The 27,709-nt window shown below is 58.9% G+C and overlaps 1 protein-coding gene across 1 annotated transcript; it reads right to left on the bottom strand.

Annotated features, from left to right (window-relative positions):
* Positions 1-33: 33 nt before the first annotated feature.
* ARHGEF5 (Rho guanine nucleotide exchange factor 5) lies at positions 34-26,837 on the bottom strand. Its single transcript, XM_038741054.1, has 19 exons — positions 26,700-26,837; positions 24,394-24,551; positions 20,830-20,903; positions 19,469-19,556; positions 16,843-16,912; positions 12,096-15,030; positions 9,275-9,332; positions 8,287-8,351; positions 7,902-8,155; positions 7,167-7,327; positions 6,234-6,386; positions 5,566-5,695; positions 5,351-5,425; positions 5,038-5,127; positions 4,654-4,811; positions 3,907-4,068; positions 1,737-1,807; positions 1,155-1,259; positions 34-983 (listed from the first exon to the last, which is right to left on the bottom strand). The coding sequence occupies exons 1-19, from the start codon at positions 26,835-26,837 to the stop codon at positions 826-828; spliced, it is 5,103 nt and encodes a 1,700-aa protein (XP_038596982.1). The 3' UTR covers positions 34-825.
* Positions 26,838-27,709: the final 872 nt, after the last annotated feature.

Raw genomic sequence — 27,709 nt, 5'->3', positions numbered from 1 at the left:
TTTTGGACAGAAGGGGAGGTGGGAGGCCAAGCGTTGAAGGCACATCGTGTTTATTGAAGTAAGAGTGCGGTCCCCTCACCTCCTACCCCGAAGGGAAAGGGGGGAGGGGTGTAAAGTCCCAGAAGTCCTTGAGGAGGTTCCGGAGGTCTTGGCCTTGGGGCCTAAGTGCTTTTTTGGCGTGGAGGAGCGTCTCCCCGATTTCCCCCTGAGGTAGGTCAGGCAGGGCATCCCCTATGGCTTTTGGGGAAATTGAGGCACCGAGTGGGGCAGCCCAGGCCTCCAGTGGGCTCCCCACAAGGAGATGTGAAGCCTCGGGGCTGTTGTCCAGTCTGGCCCCATCCTGCCCAGACAGGCTCAGGCGGGTCCCCGCGACCCCCTGCCCGGTGTGAGGACAGACATGATCTCTGTCCCAGAGGCCCTGGTCTCCAGTGGGTTGGGGTGGGGGGAGTCTGTGCCCCACAAAACCCGGGCTCTAGTGGGAGGGGGCGGTCCTTCCTGCAGGGGCAGGGAGTTTCTGCCCCACAAAGTCGGGGCGGTGGGGGGGTGGCCCTTCCTGCAGGGCAGGGAGACTCTGCCCCACGAACCTTGGTCTCCAGTGTGAGAGAAGCGGCCCTTGCTGCAGGGGCGGGGAGTCTGGGCACCACAAAGCCCGGGCTTAGTGGGGACGGCCCGTCCTGCAGGGGCAGAGGGTCTCTGCCCTGCGAAGCGAAGGGGTGGCCCGTCCCGCCGGGGCAGGGAGTCTCTGCCCCTCAACGCTTGGGCTCCAGTGTGAGGGGGCGGCCCTTTCTGCAGGGGCAGGGAGTCTCTGCCCCGCGGGCCCCGGCTCTATCGCTGGCGGCCCACCAGCTGCAGCTTGGCGGTCTTGACCCGCTGAGCCTCCTGCAGGTTCCGCTGCCGCGCCTCGCGGTTGTTGATGCTCTCCACGTGCAGCAAGGGAAACCAGCCCCGCTCCCCGTCGGACAGGCGCACGCCCTCCAACCAGCCTGAAGGACAGTGGAGGGGGCTGGTAGGGGTAGAGCCAGGGCTGCCCACACCCCTTCCCGGAGCCCGGTCTAGTGCGACGTGGGTCCCTCTGCCTCCCCCCCGGCCCGTCCAGCCGTGGCTGCCCCCCTCCGCTGGCTGACGGTCCGCGGCCCCCGCCCCTCCTCTCTCACCATCGCTGCTGTGCTGCATCACCATCACCACATCTGCCTTCTCCAGCCCCAGCTCATCGTTCTCACGGGGTTTGTACGCCCGGAGGCACTGCACTTGCTGGGACTCTGAATCGGATGGAGGAAGGGACAGGGTGGGGGCACGGCCTTCCCCAGGACCCAGTGGGGAGAGCCCAGGGGCTGCAAATGGGGTGAGACGCCGGCTTGGCTGTCCGGTTACCGGTCCCTTATACCGAGATGGGGCGGGGGTGTTAGAATGGCCTCTCTGACCAGGGTTGGTCGCAACTCTGCCCTCCTCCTCCCTCCAGTGAGCCGGAGGCCTGAAGCCCAGGGTCGGATGGAGCCGGTTATTCGAGTGACTTCCACGCCTCCTGGATCCGGCGGGAACCACGCGGGATTCTGGAAAGCTGCGAGGTGTCAGCCCTGGGACTCCGATCCAGCCGGCACATCCATGCCTGTGGCTCGAGCCTCTCCGCCCAGGGTCTGCCCGTGGGAGGGGGTGCTGACCCCGTGGTGGACAAGAGGAGGTGAGTCGATGAGGGAAAATGGAGGGGATGGTTGTCCTTCCCCCGTCCCAGCCCTCACCGTGACACTCCAGCAGGTCCAGCTCTTCTTTGGGTGGGGCCAGGGCCGAGATCCAGCGCAGCTTCTCGCTCCTGAGGAAACGGAGACCCTGGTCACCCCAAAGGAGGAGCAGGATGGGGGAGAAGGATGGCTGAGGGGGAAAGAGAGGGCTGGGGAAGGAGTTTGGGGAAGGGTCGAAGACAGTCAAACGTGACCGCAAAGCCGCCGTTTAATAATGTTGGTATTTGGTAAGCCCTTACTAGGCACTAAGCACTGGGGCAAGCACAGGATAATCAGGTGGGACACAGACTCTGTCCCACCCAGGGCTAAAAGTTTAAGAGGAAGGGAGAACAGGAATTGAATCCCCATTTTACAGAATAAGAAATGGAGGCTCAGAGAAGTAACGTGTCTCGTCCAGGGTCACCCCGCAGGCAAGCGGAGGTGGGATTAGAACCCAAGTCTCCTGCCTCTCAGGTCTGTACTCGTTCCATCAGGCCACTCTGCTTCTCAGGTGCCTGCACTCGAGCAGGGCGCTGTCCGCAGAGCCCGGAGACCCTTCTGGGACAGGGAGAAACTCCACCGGCGTTTTATTGAATGCTCAAAGCCGTGAGAAGTTTTCCGCTTAGCCACGTCTCCTCGGCACTCTGTTCTCGATGGCGTAGGAGGGGGCAGGGCAGGGGGACCCCCCCTCTCAAAGCGGGTATCGGTCTCCTCTCAGAGAAAGAGACCAAGAGAATTAACTCAAGTTTGGGATCTTTTAGCGGTCTGCAGGCTACACATCCCAGAATGCCTTGGCAATCCCATCAGCCACTGGATCCTGTGGGTCACTCCCTTTCCTTTCCCCACCCTAGTCAAAAGGGAAAATGCTTTCAAAGGAAGTCAGCTCCTCCACCCTGCCCACCTCCTTCCCTCCCTCATAATAATAATAATAATAATAATGGCATTTGTTAAGCGCTTACTATGTGCAAAGCACTGTTCTAAGCGCTGGGGGGATACAAGGTGATCAGGTTGTCCCACGTGGGGCTCACAGTCTTCATCCCCATTTTACAGATGAGGTCAATGAGGCTCAGAGAAGTGAAGTGACTTGCCCTCTTAAATTCTGCTCTGGATTCAGCCCCTCCCCACTCTCCCCACCCCCTCAACTCTTAAGTAATCCACTCGAGTGGAGGTGTCGGGGGGTGTCTAGTGGCAGAGCTTAGGGCTGGCTGGCAGGAGCCCCGGGTTCACCCCCGGCCTGCTGTGTGACGCCGGACAAGTCACTTAACCACTCTGGACCTCAGTTTCTTCACCCATAATGGGGATACGTCTGTCTGTCTCCCCCTTCTAGACTGTGAGCCCACTGTTGGGTAGGGACCGTCTCTATATGTTGCCAACTTGGACTTCCCAAGCGCTTAGTACAGTGCCCTGCACACAGTAAGTGCTCAATAAATACGATTGAATGAATGAATGATGATAGGCTGTGAGCCCCAGGTGAGAGGACAGAGACTGTGTCTGATCTGATAACCTCACACTGATTCCTGCACTTAGCATATGAGTTTTATAAACACCATGATTAAATAATAGCCCAGCAGCCCATCATTTCAAGCGCTTGCACTCTTTTTGCCCCATCTTCCAGTTGTCCTCCCTGCCTCCTCTCCCATTGCCCCCCACTTTGCTGTGGCCTCTGCCATGAGGGAGGAGGCTGCTTGGTCTGTCAGTGGCAGTGGCTGTCCCTGGCACCCTAGCTGGGCACCGCATAGATATTCCGGACTGGCCTGTTGAGTGGCGGTGGGCGCTGGATTCGGATCCTTTGCCAGCCAACCGATCTCCCTCCTCCTTCGCATCGATCAATGGTATTTGAGTGCTGACTGTGTGTAGAATGCTGTACTAAATGCTCCCTGTCCAACAGACTACCGTTCTCCCCATTTGCAAATCCCGTCTGATGTCACATCTCGAAGGGGTGGAGGAGCTGCTGGCTTTGGGCCCAGAAATTGGGATAGGAGGCGGGCTTCTCTGGAGGGAATCTGACCTCTTTCCTGAGAGCAGGTGAGCTGGCTTTTTTTACTCCCTCGGTTCCCTACTGATGTGTCATCCAAGTTGTCACCGATCCCCTGCAGCTTTGCTCTAGGAAGATCTTGCCCCACTTGCCCGGACGGCTGGCGGGGGGGAGGAGTCTGTCCCGGGCCCTGCTGCCGCCCCTGCCCCTACTCACTGAGTCTCGGTGCCAAAGAGGAACTCAGTGCGGGCCCCGCGGGTGCTGCGCCGCAAGAAGAGGCGGAAGAGGTTCTTGTGGGTTCCGTGGAGCTTCATCTCGCACTTCTCGCCCCGCACGTCGGAGAAGGGAGCGTGGTCAAACACCAGGAAACGGCTTCCCCTGCACAAACATGGTGGGGGGCGGCGGGGTGTCAGTCCTGCCCGGACTCTGTCAGTCCTGCCCAGTCCCCTAGACCCCTTCTCTGCCCCCTACGGTATCTCAAGGAGGTATTCTAGGAGGTAGAGAAGCAGGGTGGCTCAGTGGAAAGAGCACGGGCTTTGGAGTTAGAGGTCATGGGTTCAAATCCCAACTCCACCAACTGTCAGCTGTGTGATTTTGGGCAAGTCAACTTCTCTGTCCCTCAGTTACCTCATCTGTAAAATAGGGATTAAAACTGTGAGCCCCCCTTGGGACAACCTGATCACCTTGTATCCTCCCCTGCGCTTAGAACAGTGCTTTGCACATAGTAAACGCTTAACAAATACCATTATTATTATTGTTACTATTCCCTAGAGGCAGCCCCCTCCCCTCCAGGCTTTCACCTGAGAGCCCCTCTGAATCACAGACCACCCCTCTGGGGCTGGGGGCACCCTTCCTACGCTTCCTCCCTCCCTGGGGCCTGGCCCTTTCCCTCAGGTGGAGGGATGAAGGGGCTGTTAGGGTGCTGCCCTGTCCATCCCAGCCTGCTCCTCCTCCTCCACTCACTCTCGGGGCCGGGAGAGCAGCAGGCGGTCATTGAAGAGGTGCAGGTGGATGGGGCGGGTGGTCAGCTTCTTGCGGACCCCGGGCGAGAGGTTGGTCTCCAGGGCCGTCACCTCTCCGCTCTTCACCAGCCAGCGGGACTGGGAGATCAGTGGGAATATCTGCAGAGGAGCGGGAGCGGGCAGGGTTGCCAGTGGGCCAGATGCCAGACTCCGCACCCTCCCACCAGTCCTCCCTTCTTACTATTCCCCTCACACTTGGGGCGGGGTGAGGGGAGACTGCCGGGGATGCAGAAGGTGGCATCACGGTGGGGTAGGGTTTGGGGAGCAGGATGCTGCCTGATGGAAAGCGGGAGCAAGTCGGGGACAGCAGGGGAGAGGAACGGACCTTGCATTCAAACTCGATCTTCTGGTTCAGGTAGATGAGCTCCTCCGTCCGCCGCATGCTCTGCACGTTGCTGTTGCAATCGCGGATCAGCTAGGGGCCGGGGAGGGCGAGGGGTCAGAGGAGGGACCAGGGAAGGCTGGTCCTGACCCTGCAGCGGTCCCTAGCCCTGCCAGGCCCCCAGGACCGGGACACTGGGAGGGCTGTGGGAAAGGGGAGCGCTTGGGCTTTGGGGTGGGGCAACGCTTAGCCTCCCCTCCACCCCCAGTCACAGGGGGCTCCTCCTGTTGGGTGCTAGGCAGCGAGGGATGCTCACCTCCTCGATGACGTGGTGGGCCTCAGTGGCCTCTTCCTCCTCCGGGGAGCCGGGGCTCGTTCTCTTCAGGATGTTCTGCGGAGTGGAGACCACACCACTCAGAGGTGAGGGGGCCCGGGCAAGGTGGGAACACACATGGGGAGGGATCATCTTGCCCTCAGAGGGTGCCAGTTAGCCCCTGGGGGGAGGGTGGGGGGAGGGGGCACCCCGGGTACCTGGAGCAGAAGTTTGAGGCGGGTAATGCGCTGGAAAGGCAGGATCAGGAAGGATTTGAGGGAGAGGCGTTGGCAGACGGGATCGCTCTCGAGCTTGTCCAGGGCCTCGCGGAAACCACCGTTGGTGTTCCTGCCGGGGACACGGACACGGGCAGTGGGTGAGGAGCGGGACGCTGACGGTGGGGGAGTTTGGACACTCAGCACGATAACTGGGTTGGGGTGGCTCCTAGGGGCCTGGGAAGAGTTAGGGGGTCACAGCCACCAGAGAGGAGGGCAGCATCAACCAGGCTGGTGTAACTAGTCAAGGTTGCTTCCGTGATCTCTCAGGAGCCCAGGACCAGACTTGCTGGATAAGAAGCGTCTTTAACGCATGCAATGCCATCGGGCCCGGAATCGCCTTCATCCTCTCACACCACAGGAAAGAGGAGAGGGCCGGGGATCGTCCCCCACCCCCTCCACCCCTGGTGTGGGGAAATGGGCCCAGAGAGGTTGAATGACTTCAGCAATGTCACAGAGCAGGCCAAGGGCAGAACTGGATCGGGCAGCCGGATCTCTCAACTCCCGGCGGCGTGCTGCCCCTCAGACCAGGTGGGGACCTGAGGGCGGGATGGGAGGCATGACTGAGGCATGGGGTTTGGAGCGGGGTGGGTGCGAGGCGAGGGACTCACAGCAGGGACTGGAAGGTGCGCTCCTGGTACGACTGGTTGGTGACATAGGGCAGGTAGACCCGGCGGAACTCGGGGGCGTGCTTCAGGACCACGTCGCACACGCCGAAGGTGAAGATGTTTCTCTCAAACTTCTCCTCCAGTTCCGTGAGGAACCTGCGTTTACCCCCACCACAGGCCCCGTGAGGCCCCCGGCCCAAGCAGGGGATGGGGTGAAAGGAGGGGAGGCTGACCGCCCCCACAGCTCCCAGAGAACCCTAGTTCTCTCCCACCTCAGCCCTCGAATTCCCAACCCCTTCCTCCTGAAGGCCCCAGGTGACTGCAGACCCTAATAGCGGGGACTCACCATGCTTTCCTCCTTCCTTTTGCCATTTCCTCTCTTCCTCCTCCCTGCCTCCCTCCTTCCCTTGAGGGACCAAGCTCGCTCTTCCTCCTTCCCTCCAGGTTCCTCTCTTCCTCCCAGGGGGAACTCGGGGCTGGGCAGCGGTGTCGGTGGAGGGATCAGTCAATGCTAGTGACCTTCTAGCTGGCCCTTCTGAAGGCCCACCTCCTTCAGGAGGCCTTCCCTGATTCATTTCTCTTCTCTCCAAGGGATATTCCCCCAACTGCCACATCAGCGCTTCTGCCCCACCTAGGCACTGGGGTACACACAATCACCCGCGGCACTTGGGTACGTATCTCGTGCACAAAGTCATAGACGAATCCCTTTTTTCCTCCTATCAGTGATTTATTTTAGTTTCTGTCTCCTCTACTAGACTGTAAGCTCCTGGAGGGCAAGGTTTGTGTCTACCGAGTCTACGTACTCTCCCAAGCGCAAGCATAGTGCTCTGAACCTAACAGGTGCCCAGAAAATCCTATCGATGGGCAGGTTTCTGGGGAGCAGCCACGGGTAGGGGGGCACAGGGCAGGGGAGGGGGGTCCCCAGTAGGATCTCACGTGGTGCTGACGTCCCGCACGTCCTGCAGGCGGGAGAAGAGCCACTGGTGGTCTTGGTTGGAGAGCACGGAGCGGAGCTGGGCCGACAGCTGGAAATGGTCCACGGCCACGTGCAGGCTGCGCAGGTAGGAGGCCTCTGACATGATCAGCTCAAACTTAGCCTGACGGGGTGGATGAGGAGCCAGGGTTGGTCCAGACCAGGGCAGCCCAGGCCCCCAAGCCCCTGCCTAGCCCCAGGATGGGCTGCCCAGGCCTGGGGGAGGGAAAACGTCTCCCCAGTTTCCTTGTCCTAGATGCCCTGAGGGGCTTGGGGGGGCTCTGGGGTGGGCGACCGGTAGCTGTAAGGCCCTGAAGGACCATTCAGGTTCGGGATGCCATTCTGGGGCCTGAGGATCTGGATGAATCCCACCAGCCTGGGCCCACAGGGTCAAGCCCGTCTTCTGGACTGTGAGCCCGTTGTTGGGTAGGGACCGTCTCTGTGTGTTGCCAACTGTACTTCCCAAGTGCTTAGTACGGTGCTCCGCCCACAGTAAGTGCTCAATAAATACAACTGAATGAATGAACTGCCCCGCTCAGGGAAACCTGGGCCGGATTGGTCTGAGCCGAGCCTGGCGGGATGCCAGGTCGTGCCCCCCCCCGCCTCCGTTTGGGAGGGAAAAGGAGCAGGACCTTGCCCGAGCTGTTGGGAGCAGGGCAGGAGGCTCCCTGAGCACCCACCCCACTCCCGGGGGCTACCTCCTGCAGCTTCTGGTCCTCGCGGGTCATGGAGAGCAGCATGGTGCTGCCGCGCACGCATGGAATGTCTTGCCAGAGGGAGGCACTGGCGGAGATGGACAGCCGCTGCAGGTAGGACTCCGGCGAGGCCAGCCCCCTTCTCAACAGGCGCGGAGAGGCTGCCTCGGGCTCCTCCGTCAGGCTGTCCAGCCGCTTCTGGCTCTGGATCTCCTTGTTCAGGGCCACGTCGCTGTACTCTTGGTACAGCAGGTGGGCTGCACAATAGAGGGAGTCAGGCCAACCCGGTAGACCGATTCCCTCCACATTTCCCTCTCCTCCTCCCCTGCTTTCCGGGCACCCCATCTCCCAGCAGCCTCTGGAGCCACTTCTGCCCTACGGTACTCACAGGAATTGATTAACTTGGACTGGCGTCGGGTGACCATCCCCTTGGCTTCCTTTGGCTTCTTCTCTCTGGGGGAGCAAGCAGGGTGGCGGGGGGGTCACTGGGTGGGACAGACATGCTTCCCTCAGGAGTTTCTGGGAGCCCTGGAGATTGGCTCTTGCGGGAAATGAGACATCAAGGGCACTGAGGGGCCCAGGCCCTCGTGGAAGACTGAGGAGCCTTGGTCACCAGTCAGGGGTTGTTTCTGATCCTTTGAGGAGGGACCTGGTCTGTATGGGCTCAGGGACCCATCCTGGGGGAGCGCCATCCCTGGGTGGTCGATTGTGGTCCTGGGAGAATGCTGGGCAGGGGGGCCGCATGGGCGAGAAGGTCCGCCCATCCACCGCCCCAGGACATCCCGATCTCATCTATTTTGCCACCAACCCCTTGCCCACATCCTCCCTCTGGCCTGGAACTCCCTCCACTTCATAGCTGGCAGACCGTCACTTCCTCCACATTCAGAAGAAGTGTGGCTCAGTGGAAAGAGCACGGGCTTGGGGGTCAGAGGTCATGGGTTTCAATCCCAGCTCCGCCACTTGTCAGCCGTGTGACTTTGGGCAAGTCACTTAACTTCTCTGTGCCTGTTACCTCATCTGTAAAATGGGGATGAAGAATGTGAGCCCCATGTGGGACAACCTGATCACCTTGTATCCAACAAATACCATCATTATTATTATTATTATTATTATTATCCCCAAGGTGCCCAATTCAGCCTGGGGCCAACCTGAGATCAGCAGTCCATCCTGCCCAGGGGCACCGGGGCCTCAAGGTCAGCCCACAGGGTGCACAGTCACACCCATCCCCAGACCATGGCCGATGACGGGAGCCCCTCGACTGAGTTCCCACCCTGGCCAAGACTGGGGCTGGGCTGGGGCCATCCGGTTGCTCCAAGTGCACTGTGAGGGAGATTGGGTGGGTCGGTGGGCTTGGAGGCAGAAGGGGGTATACTCGCCTCAGGGTGACTGTGTTGGGGTGGCAGGGGGGCTTCTTCGGGAACGATCCTTCCACCTCTGGAGGGAAAAATGGAGAAAGAGTTGTCTTAGGCTCAGCAGGGACCCGGGGTGACAACCAGGGAAAGGGAGAAGCAGGGACCAAGGGGTACTGGGGAGGGGGAGGAGAGGAAGGGAGATGCCACAAGGGAGAGGGGGAGGAAAACGGCACATTTGGGCACATTATTTATACTGTCCGTCTCTTCCTCTAAAATGTACGCTTGTTATGGGCAGGGAACGTGACTGCTAATTCTGTTGTACTCTCCCAAACAGTATGGTGTTCTGTGCATAGTAAGTGCGCAGTAAATACTGTCGATTGATTGATGTGGGTGGGAATGAGGCAGGGGGAGGGGGTCAAAGGGCAGGGAGCCACAGGGAACTGTATAGTGGGAATCGAGCGAGGTCTGGCGGGCTTTAGTGCTTGTGGGGAGGTAGTCTGACTCAGAGCAGGGCAGAGGCAGAGAGCAGAGCTAGAACCGGGACAGGGGGAGGGCAGGGAGCCAGGCCGGGAACGGAACAGAGGCAGGCCCGAGGGGCAGAGGGGTCTGGAAGCCCTGTCTGTCTGTGAAGAGCGAGGGCCGGGGGGCGGAGGGGCCGTGGCAGGGCCTGGAGGCTGACGGGGCTGAGGCGAGGCGGCTGTGGGCCTGGGGATCCAGGTGTGGATGGGGCGGGATCGGCAGGGCGAGCTGCAGAGCAGCAGAGAGGCATGTTGGGACCAGCAGAGCGGGGAGGCGGGGTGGGGGGCGGTGAGGTCTGGCCCCAGGCTAGCGGAGGGAGGAGGGGTGCCCGGCTGGGGTGTGGGGGAGCGGGGCTGGGGAGGGGGAGGTAGAGTGAGTCACCGCCCACAGGAACGTGGCTCCGGCAGCGCGGGAAGAGAGAGGGAAGAGCTAGAGCCGGGCCCGGAACAGGGTGGGGGGCCAGGCAAGGGTGGGCCCTGGGCAGAGGGACGGGGCCGGAACACCTCGTCCTTGGGAGAGGGGCGGAACAGCCCCCACCTGCCCCACCAGGCCGAGGACCCAAGTGGTCCCTGCTCTCCAAGGGACCGGCGGAGGTGGAGGGAGACGGAAAGTAGGGCAGCGAACTTAGTTCCAGTTTGGAGCAGGCAGGAGGGCGGATTCCTAGGAAACAGGATTCACCCTCATCCCAGCCTGGGCAGAGCTCCGAGCCAGGTGGTTCCCGGTTAGGATCACTCGGCCCTGACCCCTTTTCTGCCCCAGTCTTGAGACCCTCCTCCTCTTCCTTGCCCAGAGAGTTTCAAATCACTGCTCCAGCCTGGCATCTCCTCACCAGCTTTAAGGGTGGTGGGACGGTCCCCAGCCCTTTGGCGAGACCCCCCTCCCCTCGACCGGCCCACGAGGCCATGGAAGGCCGGGTTGGGTGTGCCAAGCCTCGGGGTCACAGGCCCCGGTTGCTGGGCCAGAGCCTGCCTGTTTCCAGGGAGTGGAGCCAGATCCTTCGACGGGGCAGGGTGGGGCTGGGCCTCTCTCTCCTGCCCCCTCCCACACCTCTGGGGCTGAGGCCCCCAGCCCTTCCTCCCACCCCCCTGGTCCTCTCAGGGCCGTCCCACCTGGGCCCAGCTCAGGGCCCTCCCAGAGGGGGAGAGCCAGGTCTTGGGAAATCCCCCTGGGAGACCCTCCAGGTAGTAGGAGGGAACCTCAGCCTAGCCCTGCTGCAGGGCGAGGGAGGGGCCGGAAAGAGGCCGGAGCAGGGAGGATCCTGGGCGGAGGTAAAAGAGGCAGGGAGAGAAACAGAGGAGCACGGTCAGAACCGAGGGCTAGGGCGGGGGGGGCGGGAGCTGGGGGAGATGAGAGGAGCCAGGCCCTGGGCAGTGGCGAGGTTGGAGGCCAAAGGGTAGGGCGGGACAGGAGAGGGCACCAGGGGAGAGCACCCACAGCATTTGAGGGGGGCAGAGGCTCTCCACATGCGATATTGGAGCCTAGATCCCTGCACCCCATCTTCACCCGGTTTCCCAACAGGCCCCGGGATGTCAGCGTTTGGCCTGATGGAATCCGTCCTCGGGGCCAGAGTGGACGTCTCCTTTGTCCCTGTCTCCTTATCTCAGCAGGTGAAAGCAAACTAGCAGAAATTGAACAGTGTCTTTAACCCCATTCTCTCCTCCTCTCCGACCCCCTTCGCGGACTGGGGGCTGGGCTCTGGGGGGCAGGCAAGTCCAAAGGTGGGGGGAACATGCTTGGGTGTCACTAGTGCCTAAATGGGTGGGATCCAAGGACCGTGTCTATTTACTCTTTTGGACCCTCCCCATAGCTTAGCATAGTGCTCTGCACAAAGTAAGTGCTCAATAAATGGCACTCATAGATTGATGAGGTCAAGATGCCCCATGAATAATGCCCCTTCAGAGATTAATTCTAGACCTGTGTGAAACACCCACCAAGTTCTGATTTCTCCCACTGATATGTGCACAGATCACCATGCTGACCACCACCCAAGCCGTCCCAATGGCCATTTTCCTCTCCTTCCTGGAGTTTCCTCTCTCAAGACCCGCCAACTCTGTGCTCGCTAATGTCAGACCTTCTCGGGCCTCTGAACTTTGCCCTGAGGCTAGTCCTGGCCCCTCCAGTCCCTGGAGCAAGTTGGATTCCCCCATGGCATCCACACTCCCAGGGGGCGAAGGCCCAGGCTGGACCATGAGGGATGAGGGGCCCATCCCAGCCCCGGTTTGCTGTGCACCTCGGTTCCTCGGCGGGAATACGGGGATGCTGGGTGTGGGCGAGGGGGCCGCGGGCGGAGTCAAGGAAGGCCAGATTCAGGTGCCAGGATACTCACGGTTGGGCTGGAGGGATGTTCTACGCAGGGCTTGCCGGTGCCAGTCCTTGGGCTTGCCCATCCCATCCACGTCGGCCTCCGCGTGATCCCCGCCGCTCGTGGGTGGCTTCCCGGGATCCGGCTTCCCCAGGTCCGGCTTCCCGAGACCTGGCTTCCCGTGATCCTTCCTGTGGGGCCAGCTTGACGCCTTCTCCAGGGGAGGGTGCTGGGCCCCTCTGGCCTGGCGGGCAGATGCCCTCTCTGATCTCTGGGGGCCAGCTCCCGGGCCCGCCATGCCCCCCGGTCCCCAGCCCGGTTCCTGGGCCTGCCCCCTGGGCTGCAGGGCCCCAGTTGGGGGTGGCGAGGTGGAGCTGAGCATCAGGAAGTTGGTGATGTTGCTGAAGGCCAGACCCGAGGACTCCTGGCTCTGGCTCCGGCCTCGGCCACCCAGGAGCTCCCGTTGGCAGCCCTCGGACAGGGGCCAGGAGGTGCGGCCTGGGAAGGGAGGGGAGGAGGCTGGCCAGTCCCCCGAGAAGCCCTGGGGGGTGCTGACCTTTGTCCCCTCCGCTTCCGGGCATTCCCCCTGAACGCGGGTGTCCCTCCGCCAGCCCTTGGGTGGCAACGGGGGTGGCTCTGCGACATCCGGGACGGGCGGCAGTGGCTTGTTGTGTCTCAGCCCGGCCGAGGCGGGTGGGGACGAATCCTCAGCTGGGGTTGGGGGCAGTGGCTTGTTGCGTCTTGAGGGGGCGGGGTACCCGGCGGGGATGTCACGGAAGGGGTCCGAAGGTGGAGTGGGGGGCAGCGGCTTGTTCTGTCGTGGCACAGCAGAGCCGGGGGGAGCCGGGCCCCCTGGGAGGCTATGCCGTTTAGAGGTGGGCGAGACGGTAGGTGGCCAGTCTAGTCTCTCGGTGGTCGGGGGGTGGCTATGACGCTCTACCATGGGGAGTGGGGGCAAGGGCTTGTGGGGTCTCAGCACCACTGGGGCCGGTAGTGGGGGCCCTGGGGCTCCAGGGGGCAGGGGGCAGGAGGGCTGACCGAAGGGGCCCCCATGAGGAGGGGAGGAGGTGGGAAGGTCGGCAGGATGGTCCCTCCCCTCCCCCCTTAGGGACCCAAGCCTGCGGGGGGATGACTGTGGAATGTCCCCAGGGGGCTCGGTGTAGGAAGGGAGTGAAGGAGTCCTGGCCCGGGCCCCGCGATGCCCCGGCTCTTGGGCCTCTGGCCAGTCAGGGCCAGAACAGACTGTCCTCCTGGAGCTGCTGAGCTCCGCTCCCCTGTGAGAGCCCGGGCTGTCCAGAGGGCCGGGGGGCCAGCAGAAGCCCTGGTCGGGGCTGGTCCCAAAGGCCAAGAGGGTGGAATCCTGGTCTGAGAGGGCCCCTCCAGTGGTGCCAGCTCCCGAGGCCGCAGGGCTCTGCCCGGTCCTGATGGCGGTGGTGGCATCTGCAGCGTCCAGAGAGTCCGGGGGCCAGGGTGGGGTGGGGAGCTGCCTGCCGGCCGGGGAGTCTGAAGAACCGGGGGACGCTGGGGCCTCGGGCACGGGAAGGGGAGCAGAGGGGTCGGGTGCGCTGGTTGGCACTCGCTCAGGCCCGGGACTCGGTGCTGCAGGTGGCGGTTCCTCACTCTCCACGTCGGCGGGGGCCCAGTCTGAGAATACCTCGGCCACAGCTGCCAAGGACGGGGGGAGGTGGGTCTCCCATGGAGGGTCCCCGTCAGAACTGGCCCCTAGGCACCCCGGGTCGGGAGATGGGAGCCCGCTCCCCTGCCCCCAGTCCCTGTCCCCCAGGCTCCAGCTCACCTCCCCTTCACTCCCCTTCCCTCTTGCCCCCTCTGGTTCCCCGAGGCTCCCTGTTTCCCAGTTCCCATGCTCATCTCCCTCTCCCAGCTCCTCCTGACTCCACAGCTCCTCAGCCTCCCCCTGCTCCTCTCTTTCAACCTCTCTCTGCTCCTCCATCGGCCTCTGGCTCTCCTCGTCGAGCTGTCCTGCCTCCTGTTTCTCTGCCAGCCTTTGGCCCCCTGCCTTCCCCAGTTCTAACTGGCCTGTCAGCCCCACCTCCCCCTCTAGACCACTCTCTTCTGCAGACTTTTGCTCTCCTCTCTCCCCCAGTCCCCATTGGCAGGGATCCTGCCCCTCCAGTGCCAGGGGGCACCATGGTTCTCCATCCTCCTGCTCAGCCTCTACTTGTTTCCCCACTACCCCCTGAATCTCGAGCGGGCCCCACCCCACTGCCTCCTCTTGGTCCTGATGCTCCACTCCTGGCTCTCCATTTCCCACTTTTTCTTGCCTCTGGTTTGCTCCCTCCAGCCCCTCGTCTTTGGCTTTTGGGCCCGGGAGCTGGACCCTCTCCGAGGAGCCGTCCTCTTGGGGAAGGGGAGGAGGGGTCCCGGTCCAGGCTGGAGTAGGGATGGAGTCCAGGGCCGGGACCGCTCTCCCATCCTGCCCGCCCACTTCCTGTCCCTCTGGCTTCTCTTCAGCGGGAGAGTTCACCGGTCCAGAATCCAGTTCTGCCCTGGCCAGCCCATTAGTCACGAGAGCTTGGGAGACCTCTTCATCTTTTGCTGGTAAGATCCCCTCCCCGGCCTCCCCCTGGGCCTCAGAGGTTGCCCCGAGGTGGGCCTGGTCCACGCCCCTCCTGGTCTCGTTGGTCTCCTGGGCACCATCCATGGCAGGAACTGTTGGGGCGTCGAGTCCTTCCTCCTCCTCCCCATCAGTGCCGGCCCTCAGTTCTCCACCATCTTTGTCCTGAGGCCCAGGGATCCGGTCCTCTTCCTCCAGGCTCCCCGCCGGGCCCTGCATCTCCACGGCTTCGGCCCCAGATCCTGGGCTGAGAGGTTGGGTGTGAGTCCCAGGGGTTTGGCTGCTCCTGCTGGGGGCCGTAGGGGGCTCATGGAGCTCCCCCAGGGTGGTGGTGGGGACAGGATCGTGGCCTTGGGCCTCCTCAGCCTCCATCAAGCCTGCATCCTGCGGGGGAGAGAGGCAAATGTTCTCTTCAGCCTGAGGCCTGCACAGTGTGTTGTGCATTCCACTGTGGGCTCCTGGGTCCTGGACCCCTCTGGGCAACCAGCCCTTCACCTGGCTCCATGAGGCCCAAATGGTGCACACCCTGAAGTCCGAGTGACATAGAGTGGGGCTGGCCTTTCCACGCCCTATCACACTCACTGTGTGTGGACCGGCCCCTAGGCACCCTATGGGCACTCGGACTCTGTGCCAGTGACTCTGACAGACCCATGGACCCCTTGCCTGTAACCCTAACAGACATCTGGACCCCGCATGGGTGACCCCGAGGGGGACCTGGATCCTGTGCCCGTGACCCCTACAGACACCTGGATCCCGTGACTGTGACCCCGACAGATATCCGGAACCTGTTCCTGTGACCCTGACAGACATCCGGATCCCGTGTCAATGACCTCAACGGTCACCCGGACTCTGCGTCAGTGACCCCGACAGTCACCTGGACCCTGTTCCAGTGACCCTGGCAGTCAGCTGGACCCCTTTCCGGTGACCGCAGAAGTCAGCTGGACCCTGGGCCAGTGAGCCTGGTGGTCACCTGGCCCCCGTGCCAGTGACCCTGACAAACACCCAGACGCTGCGCCAGCGATTCCCGACAGACACCAGACTCTGCGGCGATGGGAACCCCGTGCCGGTGGATCCAAAGGAACACCGAACCCTGCGCCGGTTTCCCCGACAGACCACCGGACCCCTTAGCAAGTGATGCGGACAGACGACGGGACCCGGTGCCGGTGACCCTTGACGGATGCCTGGACTCTGTACCGGTAACCCTGACACACACCCCCAGACGCTGCCGGTGACCCCGATGGACCCCAGACCCTGTACCGGTGAAGCCAACCGCCACCCAGGCATTCTGGAGCAACAGGCCTCAATACAGCCCAGGGTTTAGTGACCGGCCCCTCCGCCCGAAAGCCACCTGGGTCCCGGTGTAGCCGCCGGCTCTAAGGGGATTCGGGGCCGTCCCCTCCCCGTCCTGCCTCCACGGGACCCCGCACTTCTCCTGCCTCCTTCCCCGGGGCCCTGACTCGGTTTTGAGCCCTGGCCCGCCTCTGGCCACCCGGCCGGCCCCGCTGGGGCCAGTTAGCCCAGGAGTGGGGGGCTTTGGGGAGGGGTCCCGGGCCGGGACGAAGGGGCAGGATGCGGGGCGGCCCTCCCGGGGCTCCGGGAAGGGCCCGGGAGGCGGGAGGGAGGAGGCAGGGCCTGGGGGAGGGGAGCCCAGCCGGGAAGTCCGGAAGGAGAGTCAGGAGAGAGGACTCTGCCCAGAGAAGGACTGCCGCACCCCCGGCCCCTCCCCGGCCCGGCCTCGCCTCCCCTCCCCTCCCCTCCGCGGAGTCCTGGGGGTCGGGGGGCGTCGGCAGGGAGGTCCCTGCGGCCGAGGGGATGGGCTCCGGCGGGGGGTGAGGGCAGGGGGAGCGGGCAGACCTGGAGCCGTCGCCCCAAGCCGGGGCTGGTCCTGGCCGGCCAACCGGCCCGGGGCTGCTTCGTCCCTCGATCCTCCTCCTCCTCCTCCTCGTCCTCCTCCTCCTCCTCCTCCTCGTCCTCCTCGTCCTCCTCCGGCCTCGGGCCCCGGCGGGGAGGGGGTCGCCCGCCGCTGGACGGCAGAGGTCGGGCCCGGGGCTTCCCGCTCCCCAGGGACCGGCTGGGGCCGCTCCGAAGGTGAAGGCCGCATTCCCGCCCCTCCCCTTCCTCCTCCCTCCTCCCCTTCCCTCCTCCTCCTCCTCCTCCTCCTCCTTCCCTCCTCCTCCTCCCGGCCTTCAGCCCCACCTGGTCGGGGTCACGGTGGCGGCCCCGGGGACCAGCCGGGGGCTGCCCCGTCCCGGAGGGAGGGCATCCCCTGCCAAGGGCCAGGTGAGGCGGGGAGGTGGGACGCGCCCTCACAGACATACACACACACACATACACAGAGACACCTTCACAGACACACACACACACACACACACACACACACACACACACACACACACACACACACACACACACACACACCTTCCCGGGCGGGAGGGAGGAGCAGGAAGGGGCCGAGCCTCGGGCTCATTGGTGCGAAGGTAGAACAGGAAAAGGGAGCCAGGCCGGAGGGAGCGGAGGAGTCGGGGTGGGCAGGGGGGCATCGCCCGGGCCGAAGGATGGTGGGTGTCCTGCACACAGTAAGCGCTCAATAAGTACGAATGAGTGAATGAAGGAATGGGGGGGGGGGATGAAGGGGGGTCCGGCGGACGGCAGAGGAGCCAGGCGTCCAGAACTGGAGAGATCCCAAGCTGGGAGAGCCGCGAGGAGGGCAGAGAGAAGCAGCGTGGCTCTGTGGCCAGAGCCCGGGCTTGGGAGTCAAGAGGTCGTGGGTTCAAATCCCGACTCTGCCACTCGTCAGCTGGGTAGCTCTGGGCAAGTCACTTCGCTTCTCTGGGCCTCAGTGACCTCATCTGGAAGATGGGGATTAAGACTGTGAGCCCCACATGGGACAACCTGATCACCTTGTATCCCCCCCAGCGCTTAGAACAGTGCTTCGCACATAGTAAGCGCTTATCAAATACCATCATTATTAGAGAAGCGGGGAAGGGAGTGGGCCACTTCTCACCCCCCTGATCCTCCCCGGCCGGAATCCTTTGGCCCGGCAGAACTAGACTGGAACCTGACTCCAAAACCCAAGTGTCTGGGGTCTGGAGTGTGGGCTTCCCTTTCCTCTCCCGGCCGGGTCTCCAGGCCAGATCTGCCTCTGCCCTCCCAGGGAGAATTATTATTATTATTACTATGGTATTTGTTAAGCACTTACTATGTGCTAAGCACTGGGGTAGTTACAAGGTAATCAGGTTATCCCACATAGGGCTCAGAGGCTTAATCCCCATTTTACAGATGAGGTAACTGAGGCACAGAGAAGTGAAGTGTAGCTTAATGGAAAGAGCCCGGGCTTGGGAGTCAGGGGTCGTGGGTTCTAATCCCGGCTCTGCCACTTGTCAGCTGTGTGACTTTGGGCAAGTCACTTCACTTTATTATTAAGTGGTTTGCCCAAGGTCACCCAGCAGACCAGTGGCGGAGTCGGGATTAGAACCCACATCCTCTGATTCCCAAACCCGTGCTCTTGCCACTAAGCCACGCTGCTTCTTCCGGAGCCCATCAGGACCACCCCACAGGGTCCTCCGTCTTGCCCCCCGCCTCCGGCATTTGCGCCCCCCCAGCCCCACCCGGGAGAGAGCGTCTCCATCAGCGTAGTTCAGTGACAAGAGCCTGGGTTTAGGAGTCGGAGGTCGTGGGTTCTAATCCCGGCTCCACCACTTGTGTGCTCTGTGACTTTGGGCAAGTCACTTCACTTCTCTGGGCCTCAGTTCCCTCATCTGGAAAATGGGGATTAAGATTGTGAGCCCCATGTGGGACAACCTGATTACCTTGTATCCCCCCCAGTGCTTGGAACAGGGCTTGGCATATAGTAAGCACTTAACAAATACCACCATCATCATTATTATCATTATTATTATCAACATGGGGGTGGTGGGGGGGGCGGCCTGCATATCCATCCCCCAGAGCTGGGACTTTCACTAGAAATCATTTCTGCCTGCTAAGGAGCCCTGGGAAGGGGCGTGCGGCCCAACTCCCCCCGGCCCCGGACCTCCTGGGTCACTGTTGGGCTGGGGATTGGGGGGAATTGGCCACAGGGAATAGGAGGTGCTGGTTGGGATGGGGAGGGAAAGGAGAGCTACCGAACTGGCAAGAGCCTTAAGCATCTCCCCCCCCACCCCCAACACACCTGAGTGATATGGTCCAACCTCCCCCCCCGCTTCAACCCCACCCTGTGATGAGAAGCAGCGTGGCTTAGTGGAATGAGCATGGGCTGGGAGTCAGAGGACGTGTGTTCTAATCCAGACTCTGCCACTTGTCTGCTGTGTGACCTTGGGCAAGCTGCTTAACTTCTCTGAGCCTCATTGACCTCATCTTTAAAATGGAGATTAAGACTGTGAGCCCCACATGGGACAACCTGATTGATTACCTTGTATCTACCCCAGTGCTTAGCACAGTGCTCAGCACATAGTAAGCGCTGAACGGATACCATAATTATTGTTATTATCCAACCGAACCTCTAGTTTCCTTGAAGATGAGGAAGTTGGGGGCGGGGGGGGGGGGGCGCAGAGGGAAAGCTGGGGAGGACCTGAAAGCAGATGGAGAATGCCGGGTGGGAAGAGAGGAGTGGCAGGAGCCGGGGAGGGGCCGTGAGGAAACGTCAGGCCAGACAGGCCATCTCGGTGGCGGCCACAGCGGCAGCCCTGACCCGAAGGGACCGGGATCCGTTTCTGAATCCCCGGCCTTCCACCCTGCGGGAAGCCCCCACCCCGACTCCAGAGGAACCCTTCTTACCCCCAAGGCTCCTCCTGCCCTGCGCCAGGCACCCATGAGGCCTCCTGACCTAGGATCCCGCCGGGAGAGTTGGCCCCGCCTGCGACTCAGGCTCCAGAGAATCGCCTGGCAGGGTCCCAGCCGAACTATCCGCCTTTCTGAGTCAGATGAAAACAAAGGAGCCAGACAGGAAGGGATCCCGGTCACCCCCCGCCCCTCAAACCTTTGTCAAGTTCAATGCAACTTCCTTTCCTTCCTTCAGCCTCCTCTGACCACATCCCTTCAACCCTCCCAACATGTAGGTTGGGCTACATGTGGGTGTCTGCCATTCATTCATTCAATCGTATTTATTGAGTGCCTACTGTGTGCAGAGCACTGTACTAAGCACCTGGGAAGTACAACTCCGTGCCCTCCCCCCTGGCTCTGCGCTCTCCTACTTAGACTACGAGCGCTATGTGGGACAGGGACTGTGTCCAACCTTGCATCTACCCCAGAGCTTAGAAGAGCATTTGACACATAGTAAGCACTTAGCAGATACCATAAAAAGACCTTAGAATGCCCTGATGATTGTCTCAGAGAAGGCTCCCGGGGGTAACTGCTTGGGAGGGATGGGTTAAAATCAAAGAAGTTAAGTGACTTGCCCAAGATCACACAGCAGGCAAGTGGCAGAGCCAGATAGGAGAATAAACAAGGATGCATCATCCAGGCTGGACCCTCACCATGGAAAATCCACAGAATACAGATTCATTCATTCATTCAATCATATTTTTTGAGTGCTGACTGTGTGCAGAGCACTGTACTAAGCTCTTGGGAGAGTACAACAATAAACAGACACGCTCCCTGCCCACAACGAGCTTACAGTCCAGAGGAAGCCGACTGATTGAGATCCTGCCTCATTTCCGCTCGGGTGGTTGGTATGAGCCGGGAAGGGGGAAAGTGGAAGGCTGTGGGGAGATGCTACTGCACCCTTGGAAGAGAAAGGGGATCAACAGCCGTCAGCTCTTGGGGCTGGGATCGATTCACCCGCAAGACCGAGGTGGGGTGGGACCAGGGGGACTGAAAGAAGTGCAGGGGAGAGGGGAGACTCTGCAGGCTGCCCAGACTCTCATCCCACCCTCCCCAGCACTGGTGCTGGTTCCCTGGCCTCCAGTGGAAACTGTCAGGAAGGTCACTTGACCTCAGGAAGGGAGCAGGAAGGGAGCTCCTCTTCACCCCAGACCTGTGGAGGAAAGGGGATCGGATTTGGGGAAGGAGGGAAGTTGCAGCCCAGGCCTGTGGGGAGAGGAGGCTGTGATCCTCTCTCACACAGTCATTCCAGCCTAATATTCTGTCTCTGGCAGCAGGGGCAACTGGAGGCTGAGAAGAACAAGTGATGGCTGGATGGATGGATGGTTAGGGCAGGACCATCCAACTCCCCTAACTCCCTCTTACCCCTGATTGGGAGCTGCTTGTCTCCAAACCTCTCTTCCACCCGTGAGTATTTCATGCACTCTGTTTTCTTCACCCTGTACAAGTCAGGCAGTCAACACAGCATGAGACGCAGTGTGGCCTAGTGGATAGAGCACAGACCTGAGAGTCAGAAGGACCTGGGTTCTAATCCTGGCTGCGCCTCTTGTCCACCTCAATTACCTCAGCTGTAAAATGGGGATTAAGACTGTGAGCCCCGTGTGGGACAAGGACTATGTTCAACCTGATTACCTTGTATTTGCCCCAGCGCTTAGATCAGTGTCTGGCACATAGTAAGCGCTTATCAAATAGCATAACCTTCCACCCCCTGACAGATTTAGTGATCTGGTTATGGCGTGGGAGGTGGGAGTAGTCCCAGTGAGGCTGATCTCCCTCCTCCCCACTTGGGACCCTGGACAGGGAGATGGGGCTGGAATTCTCAGGAGGCCCAGTCCCAGATCCCAAAAAGAACCTCTTCCTGGGGCACTTTAGCCATTCGTTCATTCAATCGTATTTATTGAGCACTTACTATGTGCAGAGAACTGTACTAAGCGCTTGGAAAATACAATTTGGCAACAGAGACGATCCCTACCCAACAGTGGGCTCACAGTCTAGAAGAGGGGAGTCCCACAGCTCTTGACTGTGAGCTTGTGTGGGCCGGGAATGTGTCTACCAATTCTAATGTATTGTGTCTCCTAAGCGCTTAGTACAGCGCTCTGCATGCAGTAAGCGCGCAATAAATGCTATCGATTGATGATCGATTCCTAATGTAACAGTGGAACCCCCCAGCGAGGTGCCACCAACAATGTGTTGAAGGCATCACTGTCAGGTTTGGGGTGAGCACTCCCAGCAGCCTCTCCAAGAGAGGGGGCAACCCTACAGAAATGCAAGGGAAGGGGGGACTCCCTGCGGAGGGTGTTCAGACTCCAAAGGTTTTCTGTTCCGTCACTTTTTCTTCCAAACACATAGCTCTGGGCCCTTGACTACCACATGGTGCTCCTTGATGATAATAATAATAGTAATGATAGCATTTGTTAACTTTGTTTACTATGTGCAAAGCACTGTTCTGAGCGCTGGAGGGATACAAGGTGATCAGGTTGTCCCTTGATGACCTCCCTGTCTCCTGTTTCTTCCCCATTTCAGTCCATACTTGACCTTGACACCCAGATCATTTTTCTACAAAACCATACAGTCGGTGTTTCGCCACTCCTCAAGAACCTCCGTTGATGGCCCATCCACCGCTGCATCGAACAGGAACTTCTTACCATCGGCTTCAAAGCACTCAATCACCTTGCCCCCTCCTACCTTACCTCTCTGATTTCCTGCTACAATCTAGACCACACACTTTGCTCCTGTAATAACCTACTCACGGTACCTCGATTAGGTCTCTCTCGCTGCCAACCCCTCACCCAAGTCCTGCCTGTGGCCTACATCCAACATATAATCACTCTCCCCACCTTCAATTCTTAGTAAAATCATCTCCTCCAAGCTGCCTTCCATTCAATCGTATTTATTGAGTGCTTACTGTGTGTGCAGAGCACTATACAAAGCACCTGGGAGAGTACACTATAACAACAGACACATTCCCTGCTCATAACAAGCTTACAGTCCAGAGCGGGGAATAAACACTTTTGATCTTACTCTTCTGGTAATGTACTGTAGAAACGATTCCTCATTGTCCCTATTCCCTCTTCCTTGCACTTGGATTTATATCCTTATTCACCCCACCCTCAACTCCGCAGTACCTAAGTACGTATTTCTAACGTATTTATTTACATCAATGTCTATTTCCCCCTCCAGCCTTCAGGCTCCTTGTGGGTAGGGAACATGCCTACCAACTCGGTTATATTGTACTCTCCCAAGTGCTTAGTATAGTGGCCTGGACACTGTAAATGTTCAATAAATACAATTGATCGATTGATTGCTCTGCACATAGTAAGAGCTCGATAAATACCATAGGGGCCCAACCATAACAACTTAGTTTCTACCTCCTTTTAGGGGTTGAGCGTCATGCCAGAAGTGTGGCTCAGTGGAAAGAGCCCGGGCTTTGGAGTCAGAGGTCGTGAGTTCAAATTCTGGCTCCGCCACTTCTCAGCTATGTGACTTTGGGCAAGTCACTTCACTTCTCTGTGCCTCAGTTCCCTCATCTGTAAAATGGGGATTAAGACCGTGAGCCCCCAATGGGACAACCTGATCACCTTGTAACCTCCCCAGCGCTTCGAACAGTGCTTTGCACATAGTAAGCGCTTAATAAATGGCATTATTATTATTATTATTATTATTATTATTATTATCCAAGGGGCCTCCAATGCCAGCTTCAGGGGAAGGTTGTTGCCCAAGAGGAGCTGAGGTGGGTGACTTTTCCCTGGAGCTAGTCAATCTCAGATCTGACCCTCTGGAGGCAGGAGAGCAGGGCAGAAGCAACATTTTAAATGGGGAAGAGGGCATTCACAGGCAAAAATTACTCATCAAAGCCAGGGTGGCTAAGTGCCTGGTGACTTGCCCTTTCTGGGGGCTTTGGGGATCAGCTGTGCTAGGGGTTCTCTGGGGTCATGAACTAGTCAGAATCTCTGACTTTTGGAGAGAGCTGGGCAGTTGGGAGGGACAAGAACTGGGGTCCCCACACAAACTCCCTGAGACCCCAGCTCCCGCTTTGTTTCTCTCAGGCCCTGCCTCTGCCCTCAACGGGATAATCACAGGCAGGATTTACAAAAGGCCAAGGGGACACTCAGACAGCTGTGCAAACGTTGACCGATAAATCATTGCCTGCTCTGACCCACTCCTCCCCTCCCCCAAAGCCAAGCGGGTCCCGGAGTCCCTGTGACTCCCAGGCAGGGCCAGCCCAGTCACGTTCTTGTTCCTTCAGGCTCCCCCTCAAACTATGGCTCCATTACCTGGGGGCGGAGGGGCCGACCTTAACCTCTCCAGCTGTTCCTGCTGCTCCAACTACCTCCTCCCCCTCCTGCTTCCTCCTTCTTCTCCTTGTATCCCCTTGGGAAGCGACTCCTCCTCTCTGCTCCTCCTCCTGGCCTTCCTTAACCTGCTCCCTCTTGGCAGCCAACTTACCCCATCCTTTACCCAACACGCCCTGCCGCCCAAGCAGAAAAAAGACCCTTGTCAAGGTGGAGCTGGCGAGGCCCAGAGAAGTTTAGTGGCTCAACCAGAATCCCATGGCAGCAAGCCCCTACCCCAGATCCCACCTGAGTCTTCATTCAACTGCTGTCCTAACTCTGAGGACAGAGGTAAGTGCGAAAAAATATGAATAGGTGATGATGCTCATTAGATTGTAAACTCCCTGAGGGTAAGGGATCATGTCTACTGTTTTTATTATACTCTTCCAAGGGCTCAGTACAGTGCCATGCTCACAGTCAGCACGTAATAAATCCCAACAGTTGACTGACGACCCAGTAGCTCTGTTTTCTCCGGTAATTTTGCAGATGCTAGGTAGTAAAGGGTGAGAACTGAAGTTGTAACATTTCTCTGGAAATTTCTCCCCTCAAGGATCATGCCGAGATGAGGTAGATTGGCCCCGGTCCCCGAATAACCCACCTCTCTCCAGAGGTCACCTCTCGGTTGGAGTTAGTGTGAGTGGCACGGCTGCCCAGGATGCGGGCGGGTGGGGGTTTGGGACATTTAATCTCCCACCGGGAGCGGGCATTCCAGGGATTGAGACTTTCATCAATTGTCTTCCAGAGGGCTGGGGATGACTAGGTGCAACAGGAAAGTAGTGTGGCCTAATGGAAAGACCACGGGGTCGGGAGTCAGGAGTCCTGACTCCGCCACCGGCCTGCTGTGTGACCTTGGCCGAGTCACTTAACTTCTTTGGGCCTCAGTTTCTTCATCTGTAAAATGGGGATGAAACCCGTGTTCCTCCCTCCTACTTAGACTGTGAACCCCATGAGGGACAGGGACTGGCTCAGACCTGATTATCTTGTATTTACTGGTGCATGTAGTCTGGTGTTTGGTGCATAGTAAGTGCTTAGCAAATACCGCAGTGATTATTATTTTTTTATTATTAGAAGCAGTCATGATGATAATTTTAGGAGGACTTTGAATATGGGGAGACCTATCAATGGGGGTTGACAGGGGTCGACGGCAGGACAGGTGAGAACCAGGTACAGTGAGAGGGTTAGCACCAGAGGAGCGGTGTGTTCGGGCTCTGATGTAGAAGGAGAGAAGGGAGGTGAGGTAGGAGGGGGTGAGGTGATGGAGAGCTTTGAAGCTGATAGTGAGGAATTTTTGCTTGATATGGAGGTTGATAGTGAACGGTCTAATGTGGGAATGGAGGGAGTCCCAAGTCAGGGAAGTAGCACAGGTAAGGGAATGGAGGAAGAAGAATAATCTCCCCATCCTATTCCCCCACCCCAACGGCCATTTCTGTACTTCCTTGTCACGTTAAAAACTTAGTTACCTGCCTCCCAATAATTCATTCATTCATTCAATCATAGAGATATGTACATATAGCAGCATGGCTCAGTGGAAAGAGCCCGGGCTTGGGAGTCAGAGGTCGTGGGTTCAAATCCCAGCTCCACCAATTGTCAGCTGTGTGACTTTGGGCAAGTCACTTCACTTCTCTGGGCCTCAGTTACCTCATCTGTAAAATGGGGATTAAGACTGTAAGCCTCATATGGGACAACCTGATCACCTTGTATCCTTCCCAGTGCTTAACAAATGCCATCATTATTTAGGAGAAGCAGCATGGCTTAGTGGAAAGAGCCCGGGCGTAGGAATCAGACGTCATGGGTTCGAATCCCAGCTCTGCTACTTGCCAGCTGTGTGACCTTGCACAAGTCACTTAACTTTTCTGGGCCTTAGTGGGGATGAAGACTGTGAGCCTCACATGAGGCAACCTGCTCAGTGGAGAAGAGCACAGGCTTTGGAGTCAGAAGTCATGGGTTCAAATCCCTGCTCCCCCAATTGTCAGCTGTGTGACTTTGGGCAAGTCACTTCACTTCTCTGTACTTCAGTTACCTCATCTGTAAAATGGGGAAGAAGACTGTGAGCCCCCGTGGGACAACCTGATCACCTTGTAACCTCTCCAGTGCTTAGAACAGTGCTTTGCACATAGTAAGTGCTTAATAAATGCCATCATCATTATTATTATTACCCCAATGCTTTGAACAGTGCCTGGCACATAGTAAGTGCTGAAGAAATACCAACATTGTGATTATTATATTATTACAAGTGCTGTGAGGCAGGGATGGGGGGTAGAGCGAAGGGAGCGAGTCAGGGTGATGGGGCGGGGAGGGGGAGCTGTGGAAAAGGGAGGCTTAGTCTGGGAAGGCCTCTTGGAGGAGGTGAGAAAGAGGCACAGTGAGGAGGTTAGCGGCAGAGGAGCAGGGTGTGTGGGTTGGGCTGTAGAAGGAGAGAAGGGAGGTGAGGTAGGAGGGGGCAAAGTGATGAAGAGCTTTGAAGCCAATAGTGAGGATCTTTTGCTTGATATGGAGATTGATAGGCAACCACTGGAGATTTTTCAGGAAGGGAGTGACATGCCCAGAACTTTTCCGTAGTAAGATCATCTGGGCAGCAGAGTGACGTATGGACTGAAGTGGGGAGAGACAGGAGGTTGGGAGGTCAGAAAGGATGCTGATGTAGTAAGTGCCTACCAAACACCACTATTACTACCGCGCTCCTCATAGACTGTGTCCTCCATTAAGTACCATTGATTAAGTACCATCGATTGACGAGGGAACAGACTTCGAGACTGTCTCTAAATTGCCTTCTGACCTTCTCTTGTCTGGCTCTCCTCTCCCTCTGTATCATCCCATGGATACAGAGTTGGGGCCGGGGAGGGGGCACTTGGGGCATCTGGGAGATGAGGAGGTCCAGAGGGAGACTGCATTGGGGCCAATTACCTGTGAGGCAGCAGCCTTGGGTGCCAACTCCGGCCCCGGGGTGTAGCTGTTGGGGATTATCTGCTCCCCTGTCCGCCAGCCCTCAGTCACCTCCCAAGGCCTGGCACTGCCAGGCTGGGAGCTCCCTGCGGAGGGCATCCCTGGTGGTAGAGTCCTGCTTCATCTTTGGGCAAGGGGAGCCCCCAGAGGCTTCAGGTGGTGGGTTTAGGCTAGCTCCCTCCTTCCCTCCTCCATGAAGGTCAGGGTCCCCGTACTCCCGAGGTAAGTCATCTGTGTTTCGGCTCCCACATCCCTGGGATGCCGCCTCAAACACGGGCACCAGGCTGGCTCTGGATGACTGTGGGCCAGGTCAAACAGACCTGACCCAACCCTCCCAAGGTCAGCTAGTCCATCCCCTGCCTCCACGCCCGGCTAATCCACCCCTAGCCTGGGCCGACGGGTGGTCCCTTCCAGGCTGGGGGATGCTGGGGAGGGGGGACCCCATAGGCTTTTCCTCAGATCCTGAGTTTTTTTTCTTATGGTATTTGTTGAGTACTCACTACGTGCCAGGCCCTGTTTTAAACTCTGGGTTAGAACAGTGGAACAAGGTAATCAGGTTGGACACAGTCCCTGTCCCACATGGGGCTCACAGTCTTAATCTCCATTTTACAGATGAGGTAATTGAGGCACAGAGAATTTAAGTGACCTGCCCAGGGTAACCCAGCAGACAAGTGGCGGAGCCAGGACTAGAACCCAGGTTCTTCTGAGTCCCAGGCCCATGCTCTATCCATTAAGTCAAACTCCAGTTTCTACAACTCAGGCTGATTCACTGACTGTGAATTTACAAACTTCCCAGGTCAGCAAGGCCTGCCAGAAGAATCCTTCTCTGTGATAGTTGTGGTGGTTATCAAAACATTATTGTAGCTGCACCTTACAAATTAGGCTGCTGCTGCTGCTAATAATAATAATAATATAATAATGGTATTGGTTAAGTGCTTACTGTGTGCTAGGCACTGGACTAAGTGCTGGAG

Source organism: Tachyglossus aculeatus (genome assembly GCF_015852505.1).
Source record: "Tachyglossus aculeatus isolate mTacAcu1 chromosome 12 unlocalized genomic scaffold, mTacAcu1.pri SUPER_6_unloc_1, whole genome shotgun sequence".
NCBI classification, from domain to species: Eukaryota; Metazoa; Chordata; class Mammalia; order Monotremata; family Tachyglossidae; genus Tachyglossus; species Tachyglossus aculeatus.
The sequence above is the reverse complement of the archived record's forward strand: the minus strand, read 5'-3'. Positions and strand labels throughout refer to the sequence as shown.